The sequence below is a fragment of the Phodopus roborovskii genome, unplaced genomic scaffold (genome assembly GCF_943737965.1).
Source record: "Phodopus roborovskii unplaced genomic scaffold, PHOROB, whole genome shotgun sequence".
Taxonomy (NCBI): domain Eukaryota; kingdom Metazoa; phylum Chordata; class Mammalia; order Rodentia; family Cricetidae; genus Phodopus; species Phodopus roborovskii.
Genome location: NW_026126413.1, coordinates 4,689,344 through 4,716,724, shown reverse-complemented (window position 1 = coordinate 4,716,724; position 27,381 = coordinate 4,689,344). Strand labels below are relative to the sequence as shown.

At 40.1% G+C, this 27,381-nt stretch overlaps 1 protein-coding gene across 3 annotated transcripts in view; it reads left to right on the top strand.

The window, feature by feature from the left end:
* The window catches only part of Atg10 (autophagy related 10), a 248,271-nt gene that overhangs the window by 43,762 nt on the left and 177,128 nt on the right, over positions 1-27,381 (top strand). For 2 of the 3 annotated variants that reach the window (XM_051182950.1, XM_051182949.1), the window contains exon 3: positions 22,319-22,426. The exons of the other annotated variant lie outside the window; for it this stretch is intronic. In XM_051182950.1, the coding sequence (XP_051038907.1) occupies positions 22,319-22,426 (108 nt within the window). The remainder of the gene's footprint in view (positions 1-22,318; positions 22,427-27,381) is intronic. 3 annotated transcript variants of the gene reach the window in all.

The following is a 27,381-nucleotide window of genomic DNA, read 5'->3' as shown; positions in this document are numbered from 1 at the left end:
AAAGGCTGTGCTGTGCATTCACCACTCCTGGTTGCCCTGGCAACCGGGCTTCTTCGAATGCTAATGACATTATAATGAGAGAAAAAAAAAAAACCACACATGCAAATGCAGTAAATAGTAATTAGAGACAGAGCCATACATGGAATGGTGAGCCCCACCTTGGGAAGGTCTGGGAGGAGCTGGGAAAGGGTTTGTGTTGGAGACAAAGAGGTAGAACAAGAAGGCATAGAAGGCTTCTGAGTTCAGCAGGGCTAAATGGAGGCTGCTCACACATCTTCTAGCATGTGTGACCCACAGATGTCTCTCCTTTCCCCAGCAGAATTTAGTCCGTCAGAAGCTTGGGGTTATAGGTGCACATTGCTTCACCCGTTGTACCTGTTGGTATCAGGGGATGGAAAAAATCTTAGCTGTATTGTGGGCTAAGCTTTGGGGCTCATGCAGCATGCTGCTGCTTGGAATTCTGTCTCTGCCCACTTCGGGCAGGGCTGGGCCTGCCTGTACAAGGCAGGGGGAGCAGAGGATGTAGCCAAAAGTCTGTGAAGAGAAGAGAGAGAAGACAGTTGTGTTCGTTTAGATACGTAGGGCTGATGAAGAAAACTATTGGCTTGATACAAGGTGTAGTTGACTAGTAATGCATGCTTTCACAGTACTGGGAGTGTGGAAAACCCTGCCTCTCACAAGCAGCACTCAGAGGTTTTGATTTGCCTCATTGGTCAGAATCAGTGACTACAAATCTGGGCTCAATTTAATTCTCTTCTCTCTATTTTATTTGTTCAGCTCTTCTGTTTTTATTGCCATATGTCTGCCGGTATATTTTTTGTTTTGTAGAAATGGCTAGAAAGCATATTTCCTGTTTCATACTACCCCAGTTCTCTGGTCTTTTTGGTGATAATGGAGTCACAGATAATTATGGAAAAGTGACCAGGGATTGCTATTGAGGTCCATACATTTTTCTATTCTTTTTCATGCCTTAATTTTAAAAGTTCACAATGAAGCACATATCTTTTATCTAAAAATTGCATTAGTATATTATTAAAAAATGGAGTGATATAGTATATGATAAGTTGGGATATGATTCAGTGATAGAACACTTGTTTATCAAGGATGAGGCCTGGTTTTAACCTCTGTCACTCGAAAAAAAAAAATAGTAAAATGTCTTTCTGTTGTCATCGTTCTGGGGATTGACTGCTGGCCTTACGCATGCTGAACAAAACTCTGCCACTGGGCTCCACTGTCAGCCCCACATAGCATAGAAAACATTTCAAGTCACTTTAGGTCTTTCTGCAGTCTGCCCACTAGGCCCCAAGGCCAATCTTTGCAGAGGTAAACAGTGTTACAAGTATTGTTACGGTTGCAAACAAACACTCAAGACATGGATGCCTAATGTTTATTGAATGGATTGCTATGTCCCGGATAGTTTTCATACTGTTCTCTTTTTTTTTGCTGGTGACTTGTGTATTCTTCAGAATCTGTCTTTGAGAAAAGGGGACATGAAGCCAAGTGTAGCTAAGAAGCTTGTATACAGCAGCTCTCCACATTTGCATTTCTGAAGTCTGCTTCAGAGAGGTGGCTTCTCCCACACCATGCTCTCTGCTCTGGTGCTAATACATGTATACATGTCTTTCAGCATAGTTTAAGTCACTCAATCTATGAAGTTATTCAAGCAGTTTTTATAGCTTAATATTTTCTAAGACATTCTATATTAGCATCTTTTCTTTGCCAGCTTTTAAAATCATCACATTTGATGCCCTTGCCACATTAAACATAATTTAAGCATTTCTCTATGGATGGACATTTCATTCCTTGGTTTCCTTCCACCTGATGACTTCCTGACTGGTTCCTCCCATTTGTCACCTACAGCACTGGGATGCCTCCTGCCTCACTCTTTGGTCGGTCTGTTTGTTTGTTTGTTTTGATAACAGGGTTTCTCTGTGTATCTTTGGAGCCTATTCTGGAACTCAGTCTGTAGATCAGGCTGGCCTCAAAGTCGCAGAGATCTGCCTGCCTCTGCCTCCTGAGTGCTGGGATTAAAGGCGGGCACCACCACCACCCTGCCAATCTTTCGTCTTCTTTTCTGCATTTAGACTCTACAGGGAATCCCATCCAGCTCTTGGGTGTAAACAGTAGAATCACACACACACACACACACACATATACATACACACACACACACACACAGTACATACACATTCACACATACATACACATAAGCATACCACACATTCTTTCTGTGTCTCTCTGTCTCTCTCTCACACACAGAGATTTGTGTGTGTGTGTGTGTGAGCCCTGATCTTCAGATTTTGTATACATTAATCTAATCAACATTAGACATTTTGAATTTGAATTATTCTTCTGACCACTAACTACAGCCTGCTCTTCTCATATGTGCTCTTATATCAGTCAACATTAGTTCCCAGTTGCTTAGGACAAGACCTGGAGTAATTCTTCATTTCTCTATTTCTAGAATTTTGCATGTTCAACATTCATACAACCCAATAACTATCATAAAAATATAACTGTGTTTAGTCATTTCTCTTTACCTCCATCATACCATTTAAATTCAGACTTCTATCATTATTTTTTGCCTGATTATTACAATAGCTTCCTAATTAATGTGTTGTAGATATGTGGTCTCTAATCAGTAGCTAGAGCTCACCAAGATAACATTTTTGGAAGGTCTTCCAGTGGCTTTGCATTTAGTGAAATCCAAAGCTTTGACATTTGCTTCCAAGGCTTACATGGGCCTTTATTGTGATGGCTAACCTTCATTGTCAACTTGAGTAGATTTAGAATTACTTAGGAGACATACTCCTGAGTGTGTGTCTCTGAAGGTGTTTTCAGAGCAGCTTAGTGGAGGAGAGAAGGCCCACTGTGAATGTGGGTGGTTGGGGCACTACCCCATGGGCTCCTGTCCTAGGTTGAGTGAAAAGGGACAAAAGGAAGCCAGCCGAGCACCAACATCCATCTCTTTGCTTCTTGGATGTTGATATGCTGTGACTAGCTGTCTTATGTTTTTGTTTCCATAGCTAGAGCTGCTATGATTGTCATGTCTTTCTCACCATAACACACTATACCCTCAAACTGTGATTCAGAATAAGCCTTTCCTTATGTGGCTGTAGAAAATCAGCCGGGGGCTGGGGAGATAGTTCAGTGGGTAAAGTACTTCCTGTGCAAGCCCGGGGCCTGAGTTTGACCTCTAAAACCCATGTCAAGGTGAAGGGAGGGAACCGGTTCCATCTAAATGCCTTTGGCCTCCCCATGTGTACTGCGACATAGGTGCCACCTTACGACACCCTAATAAATAAAAATTAGATGAAAGAGTGCTGGCTGTGGGAGGGCACAGCCTACCATACTTGAGAGCCAGAGGCAGGTGGATTTCTGTGATTTCGAGGCTATCCTGGTCTACATAGTGAGTTCCAGGACAGCCAGGGCTTTGTAGAGAGTCCCTGTCTCAAAACAAAACCAGCCCCCTTAAAAAGTAACTAATACTCCCTTCCCTTTCACTTTATTACCTACTTTATTTTTGAGATTATGATATAATTGCAGCATTCCTTCTCCTCTTTCCCTCCCCAGAATCCTCCCATATATCCCTCCAGCTGTTCAGCCAAGTTAGTTCTTTATAACAAGCACACACATCTTGTGCAAAATTGCTTTCATCTTTAATAAATAATAAATGTCTACCAAAGAATTATTTTAAATAAGTTTTTTTAAGGTGTACTATCAAGGAGTGTTTGATTTGCACATGTTTTCTAATACCTTTATATGTAACAGGCTCTCTTGAGTATCTTGGTTGAAGGAGAACTTGGAGCGTGTCTAGCGTCCCGCATTCTTCAGGTAGCCTTACGATACTCCCTTCTGTCCTTTAGGCCGTTGCTCGAATGTCATTTTTTCTCTGAGGTCTCACCTGCACACCTATGTCAGCTACCGGCCCCCTGCAGCTTAATTGTTTGCAGTTTTCCCTTCCTTGGCTTACTGCTTGTATTATTTTTAACACCACTTGCACTCATGTGTAGCTATTTCTTACCTGTGTCCAGCATCCTGACTTCTGCGTGCAAGCTCTGCCAGGGTAAGTGTTCTTGTCTGTTTTGTCAACCTTTGTGTTCCTTGCATGTGGTGAACACAGGGAAGGCATAAAGCAGGTGCTCAATAATGGAAAGTTTCCATCTAACATAATGTATCCCTTTACATTCCTATCAAAATACACAACCACACTTATTTCCTCATGTGACTTATAAAATTGTATATCAAACAGCGGGGCATGATGGCGCACGCCTTTAATCCCAGCACTCAGGAGGCAGAGGCAGGTGGATCTCTGTGAGTTTGAAGCCAGCCGGTCTGTAGAGTGAGTTCCAGGACAGCCAGGACTACAGAGAGAAACCCAGTCTACAAAACAAAGCAAAACAAAAAGATTAGATATCACTGGTTTTTAAAATTCTTTTTAGATAGCATTATTCATTGTTTTCACTGCTGGTGTTGAGCACATCTTTATACACTAATTGGTCATGGGTATTTCTTTTAGGAATGTTTTATTTATGCACTTTATTTTATTGTGGGTCAGGAATCTTATAAATATTGATTTATAGAAGCAGCATGTATTATTGCTATAATATTTCATATTTCTGGTTATTGAAAATATTTTCCCATCTCTCATTCTCTCTTAACTTTGAAAATAGTATTCTTTTCATAGACAAGTTTTAAATTTTTAATGAATCTGATACTCTTTTACTTTATGGTTCTGAGCTGGTGTTTTGCTTGGGACCTCCTCCTTAACTTCTAGACCATGAAAGAAAGCATGCTCTTGTACTCAGCTCTCAACAGTCATTCTCTTATTTGCTGTAGGTAGGACACTGGTCCACTGGGAACTTGGTGTGGAAAGGCATGTGCTATGATATTGTAGCTTATTTGTTTACTTTGTGGCCACCAGATTGGCTTCAGGTGGGTTGCTTTGTTCATCTGTTCTTCTGTGTGTGATCCCACATTCTCTGTGACCAGATGCTAATTCTTGTACATAAAGAGGCTCATTTCTAAACTGTGTTAGCTGAACCAGTCTGTGCCAGGAAGTTTATTTTACTTATGTTCTGTAGTTGATTTTCATCTGTGATTATTCTGCCACTCATGTATTCTTTTTGATAAAAGTCTGGTATGTAACTTATTTCAGGTAACTTTAGACTTTTAGTAATTAAGTTACATTAATTAATTAATTGTATGTGCTTGTGGTAACATTTTAAGTTCATTAAAATCTTTGGTATTTTTCATGTCTTTATATTAAAGTTGTAAAGTTTTCTTGATAAAATGACAGAATTTTTTCCTGGTGACTATGTGTTCATATTGGGAATGAGGTATTTACCTTTAATTGGCTATTGTTGTAAAAGTTATTTGAGTATATTGATTTAGTCCCAGCCAGTCTCTGAAGCAGTATCTTGCTAATTTGTCAACTTATTAGAGCAGTTACATAAATTATCAAATCATCATCAATTTCCCCTTATGTTTGGATCTCATTTAATTTTGACATATAATTGTATTCAAGTTCAAAGTTAACTTCTGGTTGTGAGAGTGAACATATTTTTATTTTTCTTTGTTTTAATGGAACGAGTTTTACTGATCTTTAACTTAGTAACTAACTTCAGATATCTTATTTTAGAATTTTAAAAATTTCATTATATACTTGATTAATTAATTGTGTATGTGTGTGACATGTGTGGAAGTCAGAGTACAGTTTGCTAGAGTCCATTCTATCCTTCCAACATGTGTGTTCTGGGGATCAAATTCAGGCTCTCTGCCTTAGCAGCAAGCACCTTTACCCACTGAGTCATATTGTAATTTTTATTAGTTTTTCTTTATCAAATTAAAAATATGTAATTTTAATTTTCTTAAGAGCATTAAAAAAATCATTGGGCCCAAGTGGTGATTGATTTCTGTGGACTGTTCTCTAACATATGCCAAGGTAATTATGACGGATTTCCCCCTTAAATTTGTTATCTTTGTTGTTTTATCAGTAGTTTATCTAGAGCCTTTGGTGTAGCTTGATTGTAGAGTACTAGTCTAGCAAGTGTGCAGCTCCAAGCTCCAAAGGTTTCTGTCAAGGAATCATCGTCATGGTTTTGTGTAGATCTCACTTGCAGATGATACGTAATTCACTTACATGTTTCTGGATTAACTCACTTTTCTTATTTACCTTTATTAATTCATTCATTTTATTCTGTCATTCATAAATGCAATTTTCAACTTTACTTTTTAGTGTTTATGTATATGGTAAACATTTCTTTTGGCTACCAAAGCGATAACCAGGCCAATCTTCGCCTGAACAGGTTTATTTCCAGGATATGAAATGTTTTAGCCTGTGTTGCTTTTAAGGTCGGGATAGAGGTTTGTGTGCAGGCATTCATTTTCAAGAGTAATATCAGGGAGCAAAACTGTTTCTCACGCGCAATTGCACAACAGTGAGTTAGTGATACAGAGAAGGAGGGCCACTATAGACAAGTCCTATGTGATTTCTCCGGGTGCCTGGCTCCCTGCTGTCCCCAATCTGTGGACAATTGTGGGATAAAGCAGTCTGTCCAAGAGCCGAAAGGGAAGCACTTGTCTATGGTTTTCCTTCACTCACCAGTTCAAGGTGGCCCCACAGTGTTTCCCACCCACCGAGCGGGATTGTGCACAATCGTATAGAGTGAGTGGAGATGCAGCAGCGTGCAGGGGACCCGCAGGCCTGTGTGATGCTGGCTGGCCTAGGATATGCTGCTGAGCTTGCTGAGCCAGCTACGCTTTCTCTGTGTAAGAGCTGTGTTGTAAGGACCTGTTAAGAAACCTGGTAATGAAATAGATAACATAGTAATAAATATCATTTTAGAAGATTCTTTTTTTAAAATCAAGTTCTTTCTCTATTTTAAAGTGGATATCATTCTGTAATACAGGCTGGCCAGGAACTCACCATGTACCCTTACAAACTTATAAACTCATGGCAGTCTTCATGTCTCAGCCTAACACATGGCAGATTACAGGTGTGAGTCACTATATTTGGAGAGATTTCCTTAAACTTTGAAGTGAAATGCTAAACGCATTTAAAAATTTTTGATCAATGTATAATGAAAATAAAAATGCAAATCTGTGTTAGAAATATTGACAGATAAAGATTAGCATCTCTAGAGAAACGGGAATGTATTATGAAAGCATTGGTGCCCCGATAGATAAATGATTATAAGTGTGTCATGTAAGCAGACAGTTCCTAGAAAAGAATATACAGTCTGTGTTCCAGGAATGTCTTGCTGGGGCTGGGGTTACAGCTCAGCAGAAAGATGGCTGCCTAACACTTATAGAGCTTGGGTTGGATCCCCAGATACAGAAAGAGTCTCTCTCTCTATCTCTCTCTCTCTCTCTCTCTCTCTCTCTCTCTCTCTCTCGTCTTTCTGTATAACAAGTCATCTTGACATGAGCCCTGTAAAAGAGCAAGCAAGTGATTTGTTGTTTCTAATTTTGGCAGTCAGACCTTCAGCCAGGGCAGGGTTTGTAATTCCTCCATTTCTTCTGATTCTGGTATTACCTAAATTCACTTGGTAGCATTTGCCTGCTGTTAGGTGAGTTTGTAAGGCCCAAGATGGCGTGACTAATGTGCCTGATGCTAGGCTGGACATGGTTAAAGTGTGAGTGAGAGTCTTACATGGAGCTTGGGTCTTTTCACATAGTTTTCCAGCAGGTTAAGAGCTTACACAGCTGCTAAGTGCTGCAAGAAATGAGAAGTAACAGCATCATTGAAATGCAGCTTTTCACCCAAGGAGTAAGACACTAGACATTTAAAACAGAATGAAAGAAATCATCAGAGCACAGGGCAGCAGAACAGGCCTTCATATCCATGGATGCTGGCGTTGGGAGGGTTTGAAAAGATCTTAGCAGTGTGTCAGAAACATTAAAACAATCTATTTTTCCCTCAAATTAAAAGGGGGAAACACTTTACTTACAAGGATACACTTTGTGAAACTTCCAGAGCCACCTATGTGAAATCATAAACAGCTGTTAGTTGCAATAGTTGCAAAGCCACCAGTGTAGGAAATCCCATGATGACATTTCACTGTTTTCTGTTGAGACATATTGAACATGCTTACAGGATATACCATGACATTTCAGTATGTGAAGATGCTCCTCAATGAATGGTCAGAGTAGCTGCCAGACTGGTACCTCAAACAGTTAGCCTTCCTCTGTGGCATAAATGTTCAGATCCTCTTTTAGATATCAAGTATATAATATATTGTTACTAATGGTCATCACCCTGCTGTGCACTGGAATGCCAAGCTTCCTTGGTTTAGTATTTGTGACATAGGGCACATTTGTGTGGTATAATATTCTTTTAGATATCAAGTATATAATATATTGTTACTAACGGTCATCACCCTGCTGTGCACTGGAATGCCAAGCTTCCTTGGTTTAGTATTTGTGACATAGGGCACATTTGTGTGGTATAATATTCTTATATGAAAGAAGTAGGTTACACAGTTGTATTTACAGTGTGATTAACAACTAATTTAAACAAGTCTCATTAAAAACATACTGGAAGAAAGTATATCACACTTTAATGAGTTTTGTCTGTATGTAATTAAAGTATACTTTTTCCACTAAAGGTTTATTTGTTGAAGAAGAAATGGTGTTTTGTGACCCATTGATTTGATTTCAGAATAATTTCATCATTAGCACTTGGCATAAACTGGGAATAACCTAATCTCTTTGTCAAGACCAATAAATGTGTACATGGTCTCCTCTGCATGTGTGGCTTCTTCTGGCCACAGGACCTTTGCACCAGCTCTTTTCTGCCTGGAATTCCTTCCACTTTGCTTGTGTGTTGCCTTATTTTGTTTTCCACTACTCACATGTCAGTTCGTCCAGGAGGCATTGTCTTCTCTCTGTCTGGGACTGGCTCTCCCCACACCTTCCCAGCCACTGTTATCTCTAGCTCAGTCTAGTGCCCTTATCAGTGTGGTACAGTAGTGTGTAAGACTTCCTGTATGTATTGTCCTCTGATTTGTTTCATGTTTTATATTGCTTCCACTGTTACTTCTGCCTAAAGTGATATATTTGTGTATCCATTTTCTCTTTCCTATCAAGATGTTATCTGGTAAGGAGAGATCTCTTGCATCAGACCATCGTGGCTTTGCTGGGTCACAAGACGTAGTAGTCAGGCAACAAGTGCTTCTGGACACACAGGAGGCTTCAGGTCACATGCAAGGGAATAGTGCTTTGTAGGTATTTGCCAGATACTCAACCTCTTGGTTAAACATTGGGCAGTCTATCAAACTTGAAAGATTTTAGAGTAACTGGGTATTTAGAAGACCCCAAAAAAGAGTTAAAAATACAAAACTAGGTGCAGTCATGGTACGTTAAACACATTTCTTTTTATTAATAGTGATTAGAAATACAAAAATGAAATTCTGTTGCTCTTAGGTTAATTGGCTCACCAAACTCTTAGATGGCTCAAAATTGGACAGAATACAAAATGATAATCAGGACTCCACACAGGTGTGTTCTCTGTCCTGTGGCTCATAGGTCCTTACTTGTTTGGCATTTCCCTCTGGGTCTCACTTGTTAGACCCTGTTGCTGCATCTTGAGGCTTAGTAAGATTTTCTTGTGGGGTTTTAAATAAGCTGTAGAGCTTCCCTAGTATAGTTTTTAGTTTAGATACTTAGCTTTTTTAATCTTTAGAAATTTAACTTGGGTTTAAAAAAGCTTTCCTTTTATGCACGTGTATTTTCATGCATGCGTGTGTGTGTGTGTGTGTGTGTGTGTGTGTGTGTGTGTGTGTGCGCACAGGTGATTGTGCATGGCTACTCTCTGCCTTAGTCATGGAGACAGGGCCTCAGACTGAACCAGGAGCTTGGAGTTTGACTGGACTCCGGAGGCACTGATGATCCTCCTGGGCTAGTTCCTGTCCGTGCTGGGGCCAGGGACCTGCAGCCACTCTCTTGGCTTGGATACAAACTCAGGTCTCATGCTGACTTAGTGAGTGCTCTTGTCCACTCAGGTAGCTCCTCCATCCTTTGGGCCATTTTGTACAGTTTTCCTTTCCGCTCTTTATTCTCATCCTTCCTCCTACTTTGTGGAACCCCTGGGTATACTGCTCACGGCTGGTTCATGTCGCTGCCCTCAGTCCCATCAGCTGCATATTTCTGTTCCTTTTTGTTGACTATTGTTTTTCCTCATTGTTTCAGTCCGGTTTTCTGTCTTCTGGGCATGCCTGGTCACTTTTTTTATTTTTCTTGGATCTCAGACATTGTTTATGCTGCATTTTTCCCTTTTCCTAAAAAATGCAGTGAGGCTCCCTGGAGTTTGGTTCATTTATTTTCCTTTAGAAACTTTCTGTTTTGTTTTGTGCATGTATTTGGAAGGTACAGTCCATGTCTGTACTGCGTAATGGTTGGATTGGGACGGTGAACATATCCATCACTTCAGATCCTTATCAGTTCTTGTTGGCATGGCGAGAACATCCACAATCCCCCTTTAGCCATGCCGAAGTCTGCAGTGTGGCTGGAGTTACAGTCATGTTGCTTAAGGCAGCAGCTATTGTCCCTGGCTGACTAAAACTCGCTGCCTATTGACTGACTTCGCCCTTTTCCTGGTTTCGGCCTTTCCCTGCCAATCAGTTTGATTCTTTCAGGGACCGTATTTAAGATATAGTGGGGCAGGTCTCAACCAGCCTGCAGACTGGGTCTCACTTGGACCACCACTGCGGTATGCTGAGGGTGTTGCTCACTGCTGTGCGTGTTGGGACGCCTTTCTGCTCTGGCAGCTGGGCATATGAAAGACTCCTGACCCTGTGTGGGCTCTGGGGATTATGTTGCTTAACCTCATCTCGCTCTGGTTCTCAGGCCCCAGTAAGTAGTTTACTTGCGTGCACGTGCAGAGCCCTACTCAGTCAGACATGCAGTGCTCTGGCAGTCTGCAGATATCTCTCAGTACCTGCCCTGTGTCGCCACACTGTACACTCTGTTTCCTGAACTCTGGCTCTTCAGACTCAGTGGCTCTAACACTCTGGGTTTGCTGCCCCAGTACTGTGGCATAAAAACTTTCTGTGAGCCACCATGTTTGTTGGGTGCCCTTGTTTATTATTGTCTCCCAGAGATCACTGCCCTGGACTCTGTATTCAAGGTCTGAAAATACATTCTTCATTCCTTTTTTTTTTTTTTTTGGCTAGAGTTTTAGTTACTTAGTGTGGGAGGATAAATCTAGCGTCTCATTTCAACATGGTTCATAGACTGGAGGAGCACTTAGAAGAGCATTTTACATGATCCCAGCATGTTCCTCCATTTATATGAATTTTAGGGAAAGACATTAAATATACAGTCATTGGTTGACTTGGCCTGTGTACAGCCCATGTATGTGGAGCCCAGTGGTAGGAGGGTATGAGTAGCACAGGAGGTGAATGAAAGACATGGGCATTACAGGAGGATGCTGAAGCCTACGGCCTATGGTGGGCAAGGAGCTGGCAGCTGCCTCTCTGATGCCATTGGCCAGGCCTTGCCTTCTCCCTTGCCCCAGGTTGTCTCCTGGAGACATTGATTCTGAGCTCTGATTAATAAGAAAGAGAAGAAATTCAGTACAAGAGCTTTCGACATGCACAGGCTTGGAGTGGAGATGACTTGGAGGGCAGAGACTGTGACTCATTCTGGGAAGATGTCAAGAAACTTTTGTTACATTAAAAAAAAAAAAAAAAAAAAAAAAAAGACAGTGGCTCCTAGCAGCCTCTCCTTCCTGTTCCTCCTCTCTGACGACCATTTGAATTTGCCACACATCTGCTGCTCTTTCGGTTAGTGAGCCTTAAGTGCTCTTTTTGGCAGAACGGCCTCAGGAAAGTCTTTAGTCTCACATTATCCAGGCTCCACAGTTGAAAAAGCAGTCTTGTACTGGAGTGTAGTCTTCTTTAATGGCTGCTGGTACCCTCTGCTCTCTTTTTGGCTAATGTCATTTGGGTTTCCAGCAACATCCCCGAGACTGTGGCCTGAATATCAGGCTGGGCAATTGCAATTTGGGCTGTTAATATGAGCAAGCTGTCCATGTTAGGGGCAGGGGGTATGGGGGTGATGGTCTCCCATTCTGCCTGCCTCTCACATTACATGGTTGGGTAATGCTGTTCCTGTGTGTTCTTCCCACCACCACCCAAGTTCAGGGACTTATATATGTGCCTTTACTGGAAAATAGAGTCTTCGTAGATGTGATCAAAATTAAAACAAGCTCATACTGGATTAGGACAGGTTCTGAATCTCTTGTGACCCATGTCCTTGTAAGAAGAAGGATGTTTGGGCAGAGATAAGATACCCGGGGAGACTTCCACGTGAATGCACATGCACGCATGCACGCACGCACGCACGCACGCACGCACACACACACGGGAATTAGGTTATAACTGCCTATCCAGAACAAAGCAAGGCATAGTTCTCAGCCTTCCTTTTGGGTTTCTAGCCTCCAGAACTGTGCAGAGATGTATCTGTTGTTTTAAGTCTGAGCTGATGCCTCTGATGGCTCAGGTCCAGGGAGGACAGTCTTTCCTCCTCTTCTCTATCCTCCGTTTACAGCAAGGCCCTTCTCTGAAGAATTAAGCTGACAAAGCTCAGTTACCTTTTGTTCCCTTAAAAGCCGGGCAGCTGAGCAAATTGTTCATAGTGCTTTATATGGATAGTGCTTTGCAACCAGAACAGCACCTTGGCAACCTGATTTTTTTTCCTACTATTGGAACTATCATTTCTTTCAACTTAATAAAGTATAAAATTAACTAATGTTAAGTCCTCATGACAACCAGCAGCTAAAAGGTAAATAACTTGTGTATGGAAGGGATAAGATTCTGAGGAACTTTAAATGTAGAGAAAAAGGAACAGTCAGAGCTTGTTTTTCCTCTTTCAAGTTTCTGATATTGGAAAAGCAAAGCCAAACCTTTGAGAACATTTCAATGAGAGTAAACAGACAAAATATGGTAAAATCTTTACGAACTTAAATTGGAAGCAGGAGCAAAGAGAAAAAATTAGTTTTCTCCAGCAGGCCCTCAGTTGGTTATAACACCCTTGGCCATTCCTCTGGCACAAATAAGCAGGAATGCTCTGGGAACCCAAACCAAATTGCTTAATATAATAAAAAGTATGAGGGCACACATGGAGGTCCCACATCTATGAACTGGAAATTGAAAACTCAAAATGGGCAAGTTGGAAAATCTGAAAACAAAACATTATTAAAAAAAAGAAAGGAAGGAAGAAGAAGAGGAAGAAGAAGGGAAAGAAAATGCTTAATAATGAAGCTCAGCATTGTAGAGTTGGAAGTACAGGTGAGAACAGGATCCTGTGTGTTTAAAGTCACTTTCAGTGCTGTGTCCAAGGAGAGCTTTAGCGTCACCGAAGATATAACCCTCCTTTAAAAGCTTGTGAGCATATCCATGCCTTCCGTAGACAATGGTGCTAGATTACATGGGCAACTTCCTGTTTTCCTCTTCACCTACAAAGAGCTAGTTTTCCTCCACACCCTTTCTCTGGGGGCCAGTGTTCCCTCTGAAGGGTTTGGGAAAGGTGTGACTCTCCTGCCTGTTCAGAAAGTCAGGGATGGATTGGAGGTGACAAGGAGATGGGCTTGGTAGTTCCAAAGTCTTGCCAGGAAAGGGGGTAGCACTGTTGCAAGAAACGGGCTTGCATAAAGGAGAACAATGCTGGGGGTCACAGCAGGGCTGTATTGGATAGTCCTGAAGTACCGTGAAGGATGCTATAATCAGGCAGTACTGATCCCCCTACAGTTTAGCACCTATAGGGATTAGTTCAAAAAGGGAAGAAAATAAACAAAACAAAAAACCAGAAATGAGTTTTGTTTGTAGCGTATTTTATTGTCTCAGAACCATATTGGTCCCAGAACGCATGCGAGTCAGCCTGGGCTTTGCCAGCTCCTAACCTCGATGGCAGCCCCCTGGGGTATCAAGTGGATATCTGTGGTACCTATGGCTGCACATTGGGTGCATAGCAAAACACAAGTCCTCAGTATCACAAGTACCTGTGACTCTCCTTAGCTCTTCTCTCCCTGCCTCTACCCTAAGCTTCTGCAGCTCCTCCCCCATCTTCTCATTCCCTTGCAACCTGCCATTTATGCTGTGTGCTCCCTTGATCCCTCTCCTTTTTGTCCTCCTCTCTCGGCCTCCTCTCTGTTGCCCTCTCTCTTGATCTTCTTTGCTGGTTTCCTTGTCTTCCTCTCTCAATCTCTCTCTCCCCTTGCCCATCTAATGGCCCAGTCCAGTCTACTGGCCATGTTCATTCTACCACCTTCTCTTCTCTGCTCTGGACTCTTCCAGATGCCTGTGGCTGAAATCTCCCTCCTATGTATAGTACAAGCCTTTCCCTCAACTTTACTTTGGGATGGTCATGTGCTCAGTTTATACATCTGGTGCTGAAGTCCTCGGTTTATAAATGGAACACTATTACTTTTTCTTTCTTGGATTGGGTCTTTATTTTATTTAACATTACTAGGAAAATTATATATAATTATTGTAAAAATTCCAATATATATAATTTAAGGTGAAAATATCTTCTTTTTTCCCTCTCTGACCCAATTCTGGCCCAACACATATATGTCAATAAGTGGCATTAATGTTCTGTAACTTACTTCTTCCTTGTAACATCACACAATTGACTATTTATTTATTTGAGTATTTTTGAGGTAGTATGTTTCAATGTATAGCTCTGGCTTCCTTCAAAATCATGGACCTTCTTCCTTGCCTACCACACGACGAATTTACAGGCCTGATTCATGGTTTGGGGTTTTGGAGCGATGAGGTGCTGAAGATTAAACCCAGGTCCTCAGGAATGCTAGACAAGAATTTTTTTACTGAGTCATACTCCAGTCTTTGATGTCTTTCTTTGTGAGTATATACATAATTATCTACTACTAACAACTATATAGTATTCCACTGTGCAGGGGATTTAATTGCCTAATGGAACTCCTAATGATAACTAATTCCTTAGTATTATTTTAGTTATTTTTCTCTTTGCTGTGACCAGATACCTGACCATAAGCTAATTCAAGGAGAAAGGGTTTCTTCTGGCTTCCAACTTGAGAGGATATGGTCCATCTTGATAGGGAAGGCATACCAACAGGGGAAGGAGGCAGCCGAGCACCTTGCATCAGCCCTGAGAACGCAGAGCATTAACAAGTAGTGAGACTGGGCTGTGATCCTCAGAGCTCGCCTCCAGTGATTTACTTCTCCCAGCCAAGCTCTACTTCCTAGACTCTACAACCTTCCAAAAAACAGTGCTGCCAGCTGAGGAGGGAGTGTCCAAACATATATGTGCCTGTGCAGGACATTTCACATTCGATCCACAAAGCTATCCCTAAATTTTTATCTTATGTGTATTTGTGTGTGCCATCTTCAAGCAAGAGCCCAACAGATCCCCATCGAACTGGAGTTATAGGCAGTTGTGAGCCACTGTGTGGGTGCTGGAAACTGAACTGGGTCCTCTGCAGGAGCAGCCAGCACTCAGCCACTGAGCCAACTCTCTAGTCACCACAACAGGTATTCTTATGGTTGCCCTTAGAAGTTAAAGCAATAGCCATTTAGAGCAGTAGACTATTGATTACTCCTATGGCAGATGTGATTTTCCCCTTACTTGAACCCTTTTTCTTCTATTATTCTCTCCTAGTCATTCATGTGTTTATGCTTAAATCATAAAGCTTTATGATATTTGGGTTCTATTCAGTATCTATGACTCTGTTAACTTGGGGCAGATGTAACTATGTCAGGTCAAAAATCTACAGATTTTTTTTTTTTTTTGTTCCACACTATGTAAAAAAGGGTTCTTAAACTGGATGGTGAGTTGGACAACCTCTAATTAAGGGTCAGTGGTCACAATGTTTTACTGTCCTTTAATTTCTAGCTAGTGAATACATTAGTGGAATAAAGATTCTAAAAGATAACCCATATAGATTAAGGGACAGGTGGGACTTACATTGTTCAGATGATGAGCCAGAGGACAAGCTGAACCAAGTACATCAGATGTGATTCTTCTCACAGAAGGGCAGGGCTAGCTTCCTCAGAGGGAACCGAATACCTGAGGGGGTGCCTTCAACCCTCTGCGCTGATAGAACAACCAAATCATGTTTAATGAACCTCAAAATACTCTGTGACCAGGTTACATGTCAGACCTTCACTAGACATACACAGTCTTCTTCAAAAATGAAATATATTATATTTCTGTTTTCTTCCATTTTTAAAGTTTTGATTTCTTGAGTTTTTATCAAAATGAGCCATTGAATAACTTTGACTGGATCTGGTTATGCTATAATAACTCAACCTCTGTATTCAATATTTCCAGAGATATCAGAGTAAGGCAAGACCCATACATGCATTTGAAAAGTGTTATACAGCCAGAAATTGAAGCCAGGGCTGTTAGGTGGGCATTCAAGGATCTCCATATCTGTAATGGGCACTTTCCAGGCATCTATCTTGGGCTTTAAAAATGAACAGCTATTGATGTAACATAGTGTCTGACCTAACTAACTTTACATTGCTGTTTTGTTTTGTTTGTTTGTTTATTTTGAGACAGGGTTTGTCTGTGTAGTCCTGGCTGTCCTGGGACTCACTCTGTAGACCATGATGGCTTCTGATTAGCCTTGCTTTTCAATGGGAATTTTTCTTCTTGTTCCTTTTTCCATTGATCAGATTGAGCAGATTGGTGATTTTAGTCTCACCTTCAAGTACTTGTCCCAGGTCTGACTTGTCCCCCCCCCCCCCAGACCTCTGCCTACCTTGAAGGCCTTGTTCATCAGTTCAAGTAGTGATCTGGACACTTGAGTTGTCTTCCTGCCTTGGCCTTACTGGGATGTTTCTACAGCCAGTCATTCTGGATGGTTGTATTCAATTACAGTGCCACGCCTATTCCAAAGGAAGGCTGAGAGTTTTTAGATAACTTTTTTTTAAAAAATAAAGGCATGAGGGAGAGAGAAAGAGTGAGTGAGAGAGAGAGAGAGAGAGAGAGAGAGAGAGAGAGTGAGTTTGTAAAAACTTATTAAAGTTCAGCAAGAGAAGCCTCATAATTATTTGTGTGACTGGATTATAGCAGACATAACCTAGCTCTCTGGGTGGGTGGCATAGCCCTATGACAGCTTGTAGGAAAGCAAGTCCAAACATGTTCTGTTGGGAAATTCTTAGATCTCTGTCCAAAATGCATCAACACTACACCATAAAGCTTACTGGTCTCTCTGGGATTCTATAGAACCCACAGGATATTTTCTCTCCAAAAGTTTTAACATTTGTCTGTACAGCGGGAACATGATGGCCTGGAAGCAGATGTGTGAAAGACAGCCAGTTCTTTGAAGTAAGCATCACTTACACAAAGGCACAAAGATCGGTACACTTTTTAAAAATGTAATATTCTTTGTATACTCTCTTTGTCACTTACACCTTCAGAGATTACCAAAGACTAGGGTTTTAGGCATCTTTCCACCTGCATATTTGAGGCACATTTAGCATATAAACATATCTAATTAATGCTTGAAGAAAATCTAAGACTCTAACTTGTATAATGAACAATGCTTATATAGTATTACCAAGTTTTTTGTAGTTGTGTAGAATTTTATTAGAGTTTTATTTATTATTTTATCAACTCTCATTGATGATTATTCAAGTATTTTTAGATCTTAAGCCATTAAAACAAAACTTAAGTGAGTGCCATTGCATGAATTTCACTTTCTACAGACGTGATTGTATCTGTAATATACACCCCTGAAGGTGGCATTTCTGACCGCAGTGTGTGTACATGTTGTTTTCTTTCATTTTTAACTTTTGAGATGGTCTCCCCATGTAGCCCCGACTGCCCTGGAACTTGCTTTGTAGACTAGACTGGTCAAGAACTTTCATAGATCTGCCTGGCTCTTCCTCTTGTGTGGCATTTAAAGTTGTTCACCACCATACCCTGAAGTATATTTTAAGTTTTGGTGGGTTTTGCCAACTTGCTTTTCAGGGATATAATACCGATTTAAAATTTTCTGCCCCGGGCAATGTGTGGGGGAGTCCCTATCTGTTTCATCCACATTTTTGTCTGCATGTTACACATCATAGTTTTTTGATCTTTGCCAATCAAATAGTTTAAAAAAGTTATCACCTTATTTTAAAGTTGCTTTTTCCTTATAGGTAACTCGGAACATCTTACCCACATGTATTTCCTTTTTGGTGGGCTATCTCTCTGTCTACATTCCCAACCATCCTTTGCTCATGTTTCTTGGGCTGTTAGTCTTTTTTGTTGATTTGTTCTAACTATTTGCATTTTGAAGAATTTAAAGCTGTTTATAGATTGAGGAAATTAGCGCTTTTTTTCTATGACAAGAGCTAATTTTTTTCATTTTTATATTTGTTCTTTGACTTTTTATTCTACACAGCATACATTTACTTTTTTATTTTAAACATATATTTTATTATTTATTTCATATGTATTCATGTAGTATATGTACATATACTTGGAGGCCAGAAAGAGAGAGGTATTGGATCCCTTTCGATTATTGGTAAGACATGGGTGTTGGGATCCAAATTCCAGTTTTCTGATAGATCAGTAAATGTTCTGAACCACTGAGCCATCTCCAGACCTCTGGCATAGATTGCTTCAATCCTCTGGATTTTGACTCTTCCTTTCTTTCTCTTTCTCTTTCTCTTTCTCTTTCTCTTTTTCTTTCCCCCTCCCTCCCCTCCCTCCCTCCTTCCCTCCCACCCTCCCTCCCTCCTTCCTTCCCTTCCTCCCTCCTTCCTTCCTATTTTTTCTTTTGAAATGCGGTCTCTTGTAGCCCAGACTGATCTCACACTAGCCATGTAATTCAAGGGCATCCTCAGCTATGCCAGAGGTTAGACAATTAATGGTGACTTCAGAAGACTAGGTCAGGGTCGAGCATGTTCCTGGGAAGCAGGATCTAAGGTAGCAGAGATCACTTACTGTCTCAGCTTGGTGAAACCATCACAGCCAGCAGCAGTAGTGGATTTCAGCGTTTGGAAAGGTCTGGCTAAGCTATGGGTGTCATCAAGTTTTTGAGTTGCTGCTTTAGGGAGCTATCAATTACTTCCTTGATATTCTGAGTCTGTCAGGTGCTCAAGTGGTTCCTAACCCTGGTACTGAACCAGAAGCTGTTGGGATGTGGGTTCTGGCTTGATTGGTCTAAAATAAGACCCCAGCCTCAGCAGCATTTAGAACTCAGTCTGCGGTGGAGTCTGATGCAGCTAGGGTTGAGCATTAATTCAATCAGTTTGCAACCCTTTTGAGTAAAGGCTTTTTCTGTACCTGTCCTAGTGCCTCTAGATATGTACCCACTTATCTAGAGAACCTTGATAATACAGCTTCAGGGGCCTGATGCCATGCTGCAGATTCTCATGTCCTGTGCTCAGGTGACAATTAATGCTGCTTTTCCCCAGAACATTCATGGGTGGTTTGAGCTTGTCAGTCATGAGTGTATACATTAGTCTATGCCTGGTAAGTCTTGTTCTCTGGTTGATTGCGCTTTGTGAACTCGGAAAAAAAAAAATGGCTCAAGTCCAGTGACTGGATTTCCAATTCTAGCTCTGCCCTTAATTAATTGAAAAACAGGTTTCTTGAAAGCGCTTCATCCCTTCATCTTCTTGTCTCTAAAGAGATGGCTCAACTGGGTGAGGTGTGTTAGTTTCCTTGTTCTCTCATGCTCTCACATAATCCAGGATTTTCTCAGGCTACGTGGATGGGGATTTTCTGTGGAACTGTCATCTGGAGTCTGCAGTTAGAACACTGGCTTCCCCGAGAAACTGGTCCTGAGTTCATTATAATTTCCTGGGAGAAATAAAACCAGCAGATGTTTGATAATAGTTGATATAATACTTCAAGTTAAGTTTAAAGCATAGTAAATATGTGGAGTGGGCGGGGAAGAGTGGTGACTGGAACAGAAGATGTCACTGCAAACAGGAGATTGAGTCAGGCTTTGTGTCCTGCTCTAGACAGTGTCAGGCTTTTACATTGGCCTGTCTTTTCAGGGTGCCCTTCAACCATTGTTGGCATCACTCTCAGGGTCTACTTAATCACATAATGGCTACTGTTTGGATTTGGTACCCCCACCCCCAAAGAAGAGTTCCTTTACCCAATGAGTTAGAAGAAAATTGGCTACTATTCCAAAAGCATAGTAATAAAGATGACCTGCCTAGTCATTCCATGTATCTGCTACTTGAGCAAATATTAAATTTGGTTGCTTACCTTAACTTATGTTGTCCAAATAGAGTGATTTTGATGGTATAGGTTGGATGACATATAGATGGAATTTAAAACAATTCCCACAGTTATTCTAATGTTTAATATTAATTAAATAACTAAAAGTGATAATTATAAATATTTGGTAGTTGATTTTCCAGTCAGGTACGATATTCAGCATACTTAATAACCTATGACATGACATTAGCTAACCAGAATAAATTGGGTCCAGCCATTCAGAGTTGAATTGTAAGCAGCAGGCTTCCAAGTGAGGACTGGCAGGCTCTCAGCCCAGCATACTGTAAGATATGTTTAAAGTGCCACTAAATCTATCTTTCTGTAATGTGTTTAAAACTTTAAACTTATTTTGGGGCTCTAGGGATCACACATAGGCCTGGGTGTGCTAGACAAATGGCTTAAAACTGCACTATATCCCTGCTTCTTAAGTCTCTTTAAAATTGTGGTGATTGCATTTTTCCGATAGAGGTACCATAATAAAGTACTCCACAGCAGATGAACAGACGAAACAGGAGAACCGTGTACTCTCTCTCTGTTCTGGAGGTTAGAGAGCTGAAATCAAGGTGCTGGGTCATGCTGCCTCTACTGGCGATATAAAGAGGAACCTGTCACCTCTATGGCTTCCTAAGTTAGCAGCAGACCTTGACATTCCTTGGCTTGTAGTTGCACTGATCAACTCTCCATTTTAATGTGGCTTTCTCAGAACTACGTATGTCTGTTTCTGTCTCCAAATGTCCCTCTTCTTCTTTTCTTTTTTGAGACAAGGTTTGTCTGTGTAGCTCTGGCTGTCCAGGAACTGGCTCTGTAGACCAGGCTGGCTTCAAACTCACAGAGATCCTCCTGCTTCTGCCTCCTGAGTGCTGGATTAAAGGCCTGCACCACCACTACCACCTGGTAATGTCCCTCTTCTTATAAAAAAGAAGAAGCAACCGTTCCTTCCTTAATTATTATTACTTAAATTCTGTTAACATGTGAATGCTGCTGACACTATAGAACGGTTAATATTCCTTGGAATGCAAACATATATGTGCATGGAGAGATATTATATTCTTCCATATAAGTTTATGGAAGTCAAGCAAGTTTTGCCTTAAAATGGAACTGATTATAGTTAGGTGAACACTGTACATGGGCTGTATTTAAGAGCAAGCACAAGAAAGTAGGAAAGAAGACAATTAGTGGGTCTGGAGAGATGGCTCAGTGGTTAAGAGTACTTGCTGCTCAATCTTGGGGACTGGGGATTGGATCCCAACCTGCATCAGGCAGCTCACAAACACGAGTAACTCCAGCTCCAAGGAGCATAGCTTGCTCTTCTGGCCTCCATGGACACACACACACACACACACACACACACACACACACACCACAGAAACACGTATCCCCAGTCTTTTACACACAGAAATAAAATGCTTTCAAAAGAAGAAACAAACCATCAGGGGGTTGAGAAGTCTTTCTTGTAATCCATATGTCAAAATGATGTGGTTGTTTTGAGCTCTCTGAAGAGCAGTTCTGTACAAAAGGACTTTGACTCATGAAGACAGAACTAGAACCGCTGAGCTAACGGGAATAGTGCAGTGTAAGATAAAATCAGGTTATAATGCACGGAATATGGGAGCCACCATTAAGGAAGTGGGAAGTACAGGTTCCCCAGAGAGCTCAGGAGGGTACTATACAGTTATCTCTCTGTGATATCTCTTCTCTTGAAGAGACAACAGAGCCCCCCCCACCCCCGCTCACTTCCAGCCTTGTGGCCCGACCCTAAAGACTCCCAGTGGACATTCTTCCTTGCTTATAAAACTTTGTGTTGAGGTTAAGCGATTTTCTTAGAGTTCACCATCCTGAAGTTTTGCTGTCTGACCTTGGTGTTGTGAGCTCGCAGAAGGAAAGAGTTGAAGAGGGGCATTAATGAGCAGGAAGTTAGGGGAGTGAGATGCGCATTTATCAAGAGAAACAGTGTACACTGGGTTAGGCTTTTTATCCATGTCACCTTATTTAATGTGGCTACTTACTGTTTGCATGGCTTAGAACTTAAGTAAAATGGTAGCTCTCCGAGTGATGAATTCATAAATTAATTGGCATTTTAAATGTATTCTTTGTTGTTGGAACACAGGACTGTTCTGATGGCTACATGTGCAAAACACAGTTTCAAATAAAAAATGGGACAACAACATCACATCTGGGAACACCTGCCAGTGTACACACATGTCTTCCAACAGAGGTGAGTAGTTTAGTGTGCCATGCTCTCCTTTTCAGTCTTCACAAAGTATCAATTAGACACTTTCAGTCTGTTTTATGTATGTTTATATATTTAAAAAAAATGAATAGCCCTTGGATCCTGGGACTATTGGTGGTAGATGTATGAACTTCATTTCTGAGGGTTTATTTTCTTTATAGCAATGAAAACAGGAATTGTGGTGTCCACCATGAATCCTTTCAGTTCTCGTGACCCGTCACACTTTTCCTTGACCTGAAAATGCAGGTCTTTTCTCTTGAATTTTATCTGATGATATCTCAGCCTGTACAGACCTGTCTCTGAGTCCGTCCAGACTGCCTTTGACTCTTTTTTTTTTTTTTTTTTTTTTTTTTTTTTTTTGCCATTTGGAACTTTGTAGAACCTGGGTCTCATTCTTTAGGATATTTTATTGATGACAAATTTACAAAATTAAATGTTATTTAAGTGCTGAGTTCTTTCTGGATGTTTTCAGTTTCCTTTTTAAACAAAATGTAAATAGCTTTAGTATGTTTCTTTCCTTTTCTTTTTTCTTTTTTGACAGGGTTTCTCTGTATAACAACCATGGCTGTTCTAAAACTCCCTCTGTACACCAGGCTGGTCTTGAACTCCTAGAAATCCACTTGCCTCTGCCTCCTGAGTGATGGGATTAAAGGTGTGAGCCATTACCACCTGTCAATATGTTTCTCATTTTTAAGAAATGTTGTAGATATCCATTCTGAAAAATGAACATTAGGGAAATATATAAAAGTGAAAGAACTCTCATATACTTTTAGGTAGATAACCCCTATTAAATTTTTGGAAAATATTACCTATTTTTTTAAAGGTTTTTCCTATACATGGGTTGGTACCAAGGAAGAATATCAGGGCATTTCCATGTCAGTAAATTCAGGGTCCATCATTCTCTTTGGTGGTTGCATGGCATTCCATATGATGGCTACACCATAATTATATACTGTTACTTCAGGAAGCATTTGAATTTTAAAACATGAACTTGTATTCACTGTTTTTGGAGCCAGACTGCTTCTGTAGACTATAAATCCATTCATATAGAGTTACATGATAAATATCTATACTCTAGACTTTTGACTTTGGGTCCTACCAGATTCAACTTACTTCTGTATGTTGATAAAAGGTGGGCAATAAGATGGGTTACTTTGAATTGATTGAATTTTAAAAGCCTTTTACTTTTGGTAGAATAGTGCTATTTTTTTTTTCTGATAACCAGTTTACTTAGGAAAGTTGTAAATGTCTGCAAAGAGAGACTTCCATAAGGTTTTAGGAGTGTATGCTGTCAGAGTTGGAGTGGAGTCTTCTGCTCAGTCTGTTGCTTGCTAATCAATGCTGGTGATTTGCTTTTAATTGTTTGGTAACTCATAGTAAATTAAATTGCCTAATGTGGATCATAAGTAGAAAGAAGCACTTGTTTTTAGAAGTTGTATTTTCTAATTTTTTTAGTTATGTTCTAGCAATGTGACCTTGTGTAAACCTGTTTTCGTACCTCAACTATTTGTTCTTTTTTGGATACAGTATACAAAGTGCTATTAGTTAACCTGACAAATATCCCCTGGCCATACAATAAGGGGCAATGAATGAATGGGAAAATAAAAGGGTGAGCATGGAACAATTCCTTTCTATGCTGTCATGCTTTCAAAGGTTGGGAAGAGCCCCCCCCCCCCCGTGGGAAGACACCATTTCCTCAGCCACAGTTATCCATCAGTATCTCACAGAGTTGTTGAGAAGCAACTGAACATGACTCTAGTCAGGAAGTCGCAGTGTCTAGGTCATCTCAACGGCTATGAGAACATTGCGTTCGCTGTCACACTTTGTCCCTTGATAGGTACTGGACTGTATTGTATTCTTCTTTTGTATAATTTTTTCTTTCTTCATCAAGATTCACGCACAATTTCTACTTATTCAGTGGTATTATTATGGGTATGATGATGTACAATTTGCTATTTTTCATTTTTAGATATCTCAGAATTAATATTTTATCTTAACATGCTTACATTTGTGACGGAGTAGAAAATATTATGACAATTTAAATATATACTTAGGATGGATTGTAATTAGATGGAGAATATATTGTTTCTCTTAAAATGCAGTGGGCTGTTCATATTTAGCAATTTTTGAGTTTCAGTATTTAAACAAATTTCATGATGAGGATTGATTATTCTCATGATAGAACAACTCAAGGAAGAGCATAATCTTAGTTCGTGAAAATTACCAAATTTAGCTATAACTATACTTTCAGATCTATCAGTCATGAAAATTATGATGATTAATGATCTTTAAACAACTGTATAAAACATTTCAACCATCAACTATCAAAAGATGCCTACAGTCTATGTGCAGAGTGGGAGAGCCCAGAGGCATGATCAGAGGCATTAGAAAAAACATACCTAGGCAAAATACACTCTGTTAACACTAAAACTATGCCATTCAAATGGCTAAAATAATTGTACTTTTCGCTGTTAGGAGCTAACTGTGCCTGTAGATAGCTGAATAACCATGCCAAAGGGCTGTAGCTATATTGATGGGTAGATTTCAAGCCAGAAGGAAGAGTTTCTGTGGTGTTGGTACTTTTATTTGTTTAGCCCCAATCAATATTTCTATCAGTGAATTTAACAAATTCCATTTAAACAAACATTTGTGTCAGTATTAATGTCTGTGTGTTAAGATTTTAATTCTCAAAAAAAAGATTTTAATTCTCATGAAGAAATACTTGCAGTGTCCATTTATTGGTTTTCTATTATGTGCCAATTTCCTGTATTAGTTCTCTATTATCTTATAATCTTCACAAAACCTCTGTAACAAAAGATAGTAATGATGGATTTAAACATGATGTCAGCCAAGTGGATGAAAACCCAGTAATGTACGTAAGGAGGACAGGAATTAACTTCAAACTGCTGGTCCTGCTCTGAGTGATTTGCCTACATGACTTCATTTTATCTTATGACCCAGACACTTTTATTCCCATCATTGTACACATAAGGAGACAGTACACAGTGGTTAAGAAGCTTCCTCAAGGACAAAGGCAAGGTTGTGATTACGGTTTGACTTCAGAACTCATGCTCTGAATACTGTAAAAGTAGTGGATACTATTTTAGTAGACACCAGGAGCACTGAGGGGCTTGTTAAAAACAAATTATTGTCTAACAGTTTGTTTGAATTAATTGCTGAGCCCATTCCTACAATTTTTGATTTAGTAGGTCTGATATGGGTCCTGAGAATTTGCAGTATCTTAGGATGGGTTTGCCTGAAACATTACTTAAGATAAAGATTTCTCTTGTCTTAAGAAGATCAGGAAAAGCAGGGCAGAGCAAGGAAAAGGTCATGGAAGACAAAGAGAGACAAACTTTATCTGATCTCAGCCCTTTATTTCAATTGATATCAGAGAAGTTCTACCATGTGTCACTGGGATGGCCTTTTGTACTGTACTAAGCATTAGCACATCATTCATTAGCCAAATCCTCAGGTTGGTAGCTTCAGTTTACTGAGTAATTGCCCAGAGAAGGGGTCCACTATGAGGTATCAGCCAACAGTCACAGCGCCTGAGTGAACCAAGCTGAGAGAAGACCTAGGCAGGGCATCAAAAACATCACTATTAAGAAATGACATGAAGCTAACCAAATAGAATATAGGGGGAAATGGTTTGCCTGCCGCACCTGTGAATTCCACATTGCAGAAACATAAATATTGGAAAAAGAAAACTGCATCTCTTGAACATTTACAGATTATTTTCTTGTTGCCATTCCCTAAATAACCAGTATATTAACAATATGTATAACATTTGTGCTATATTAGATATTATAAACAATATAGAGATGATTTTAAAAGTATGCAAGGATATGAAGCACTTGAGTATCAGCAGATTTTGTCATCCATTTATGGATACCTAGAGCTACTAATCTATGTGTAAGACTTGTGTTTACATGAAAAGGGGAGGTTTTCTGAAAATTGTAGTTTTAGTTATCTTCAAGCTCAAGAAAATTAAAAGAACATTAAAGATGCTAGAAAACTGATTAGAACTTTGGATACATTGACCAATGCATAGGTGGCTCGTATGTATGTATGTATACATGCATGTATATGTATATATCCTTAGGAATGCTCAGGTTCCAGAGACCTTATGGAGATCTATGTAGTCAAAACTGTTTTTATAATATCATGAACATGTTGCTTGTGATGTTTGCTCTCATGCTTCCTCCAGCTTTCCAGAGGTTGCCTGAGCTGTGATAGTGCAACATATTATATGCAGAAGTAGGTACAAGAGCCAAACCCATGGTCACATAGATGGCCCTGTTAAAAATCAATGGATCAAAACACAACAAACAGACTTGAGTGTGAGAGATTTGTAAGGAAGTGGGGGCAAGAAGACAGGAATAGTAGAGAAGTGGGTGAATGTGGGAGCTGAGGTTGGTCAGTCTGCATTATGTATGGGTGTGAACTTGCTGAAGAACAAATGTAATTAATAAAAAATTTAAAGTGGATTGAAGAATTCAGTTGTCTTTCTACCTTAGACACTTAAAGAAATTAAGATGTGAAACAAGACTACCTTCCTTACTAATTCTTTTCTTTGTTTTGGAAAGTGTTTTCATAGAAATATGTTAATTATATTTAAATTAAGTAAATATTTTCATTTGGAATTTAATTTTTAATATAGCAAGTGTCCATAAATGTTTGAACAAAACCTTTTTGGCATCTCAATGAATTTTCAAGCTGTAAATGGAGATCAAAATGTTTGAGAACCAGTGCTCTAGATCAAGTAAAGTATTACATTATTACACTTGAAAAACATTGGTAATGAGTATAAACAATGCATTCATTCATCAATAATAGATTAGGAGGTAAATTATCGAGTTCACCTGACAGGGAGTGTGCTGCAGCAATGGGTGTGTTTGAGGACATTAGGGATCAAGAAGACCGAGTTGGGGGAGGAG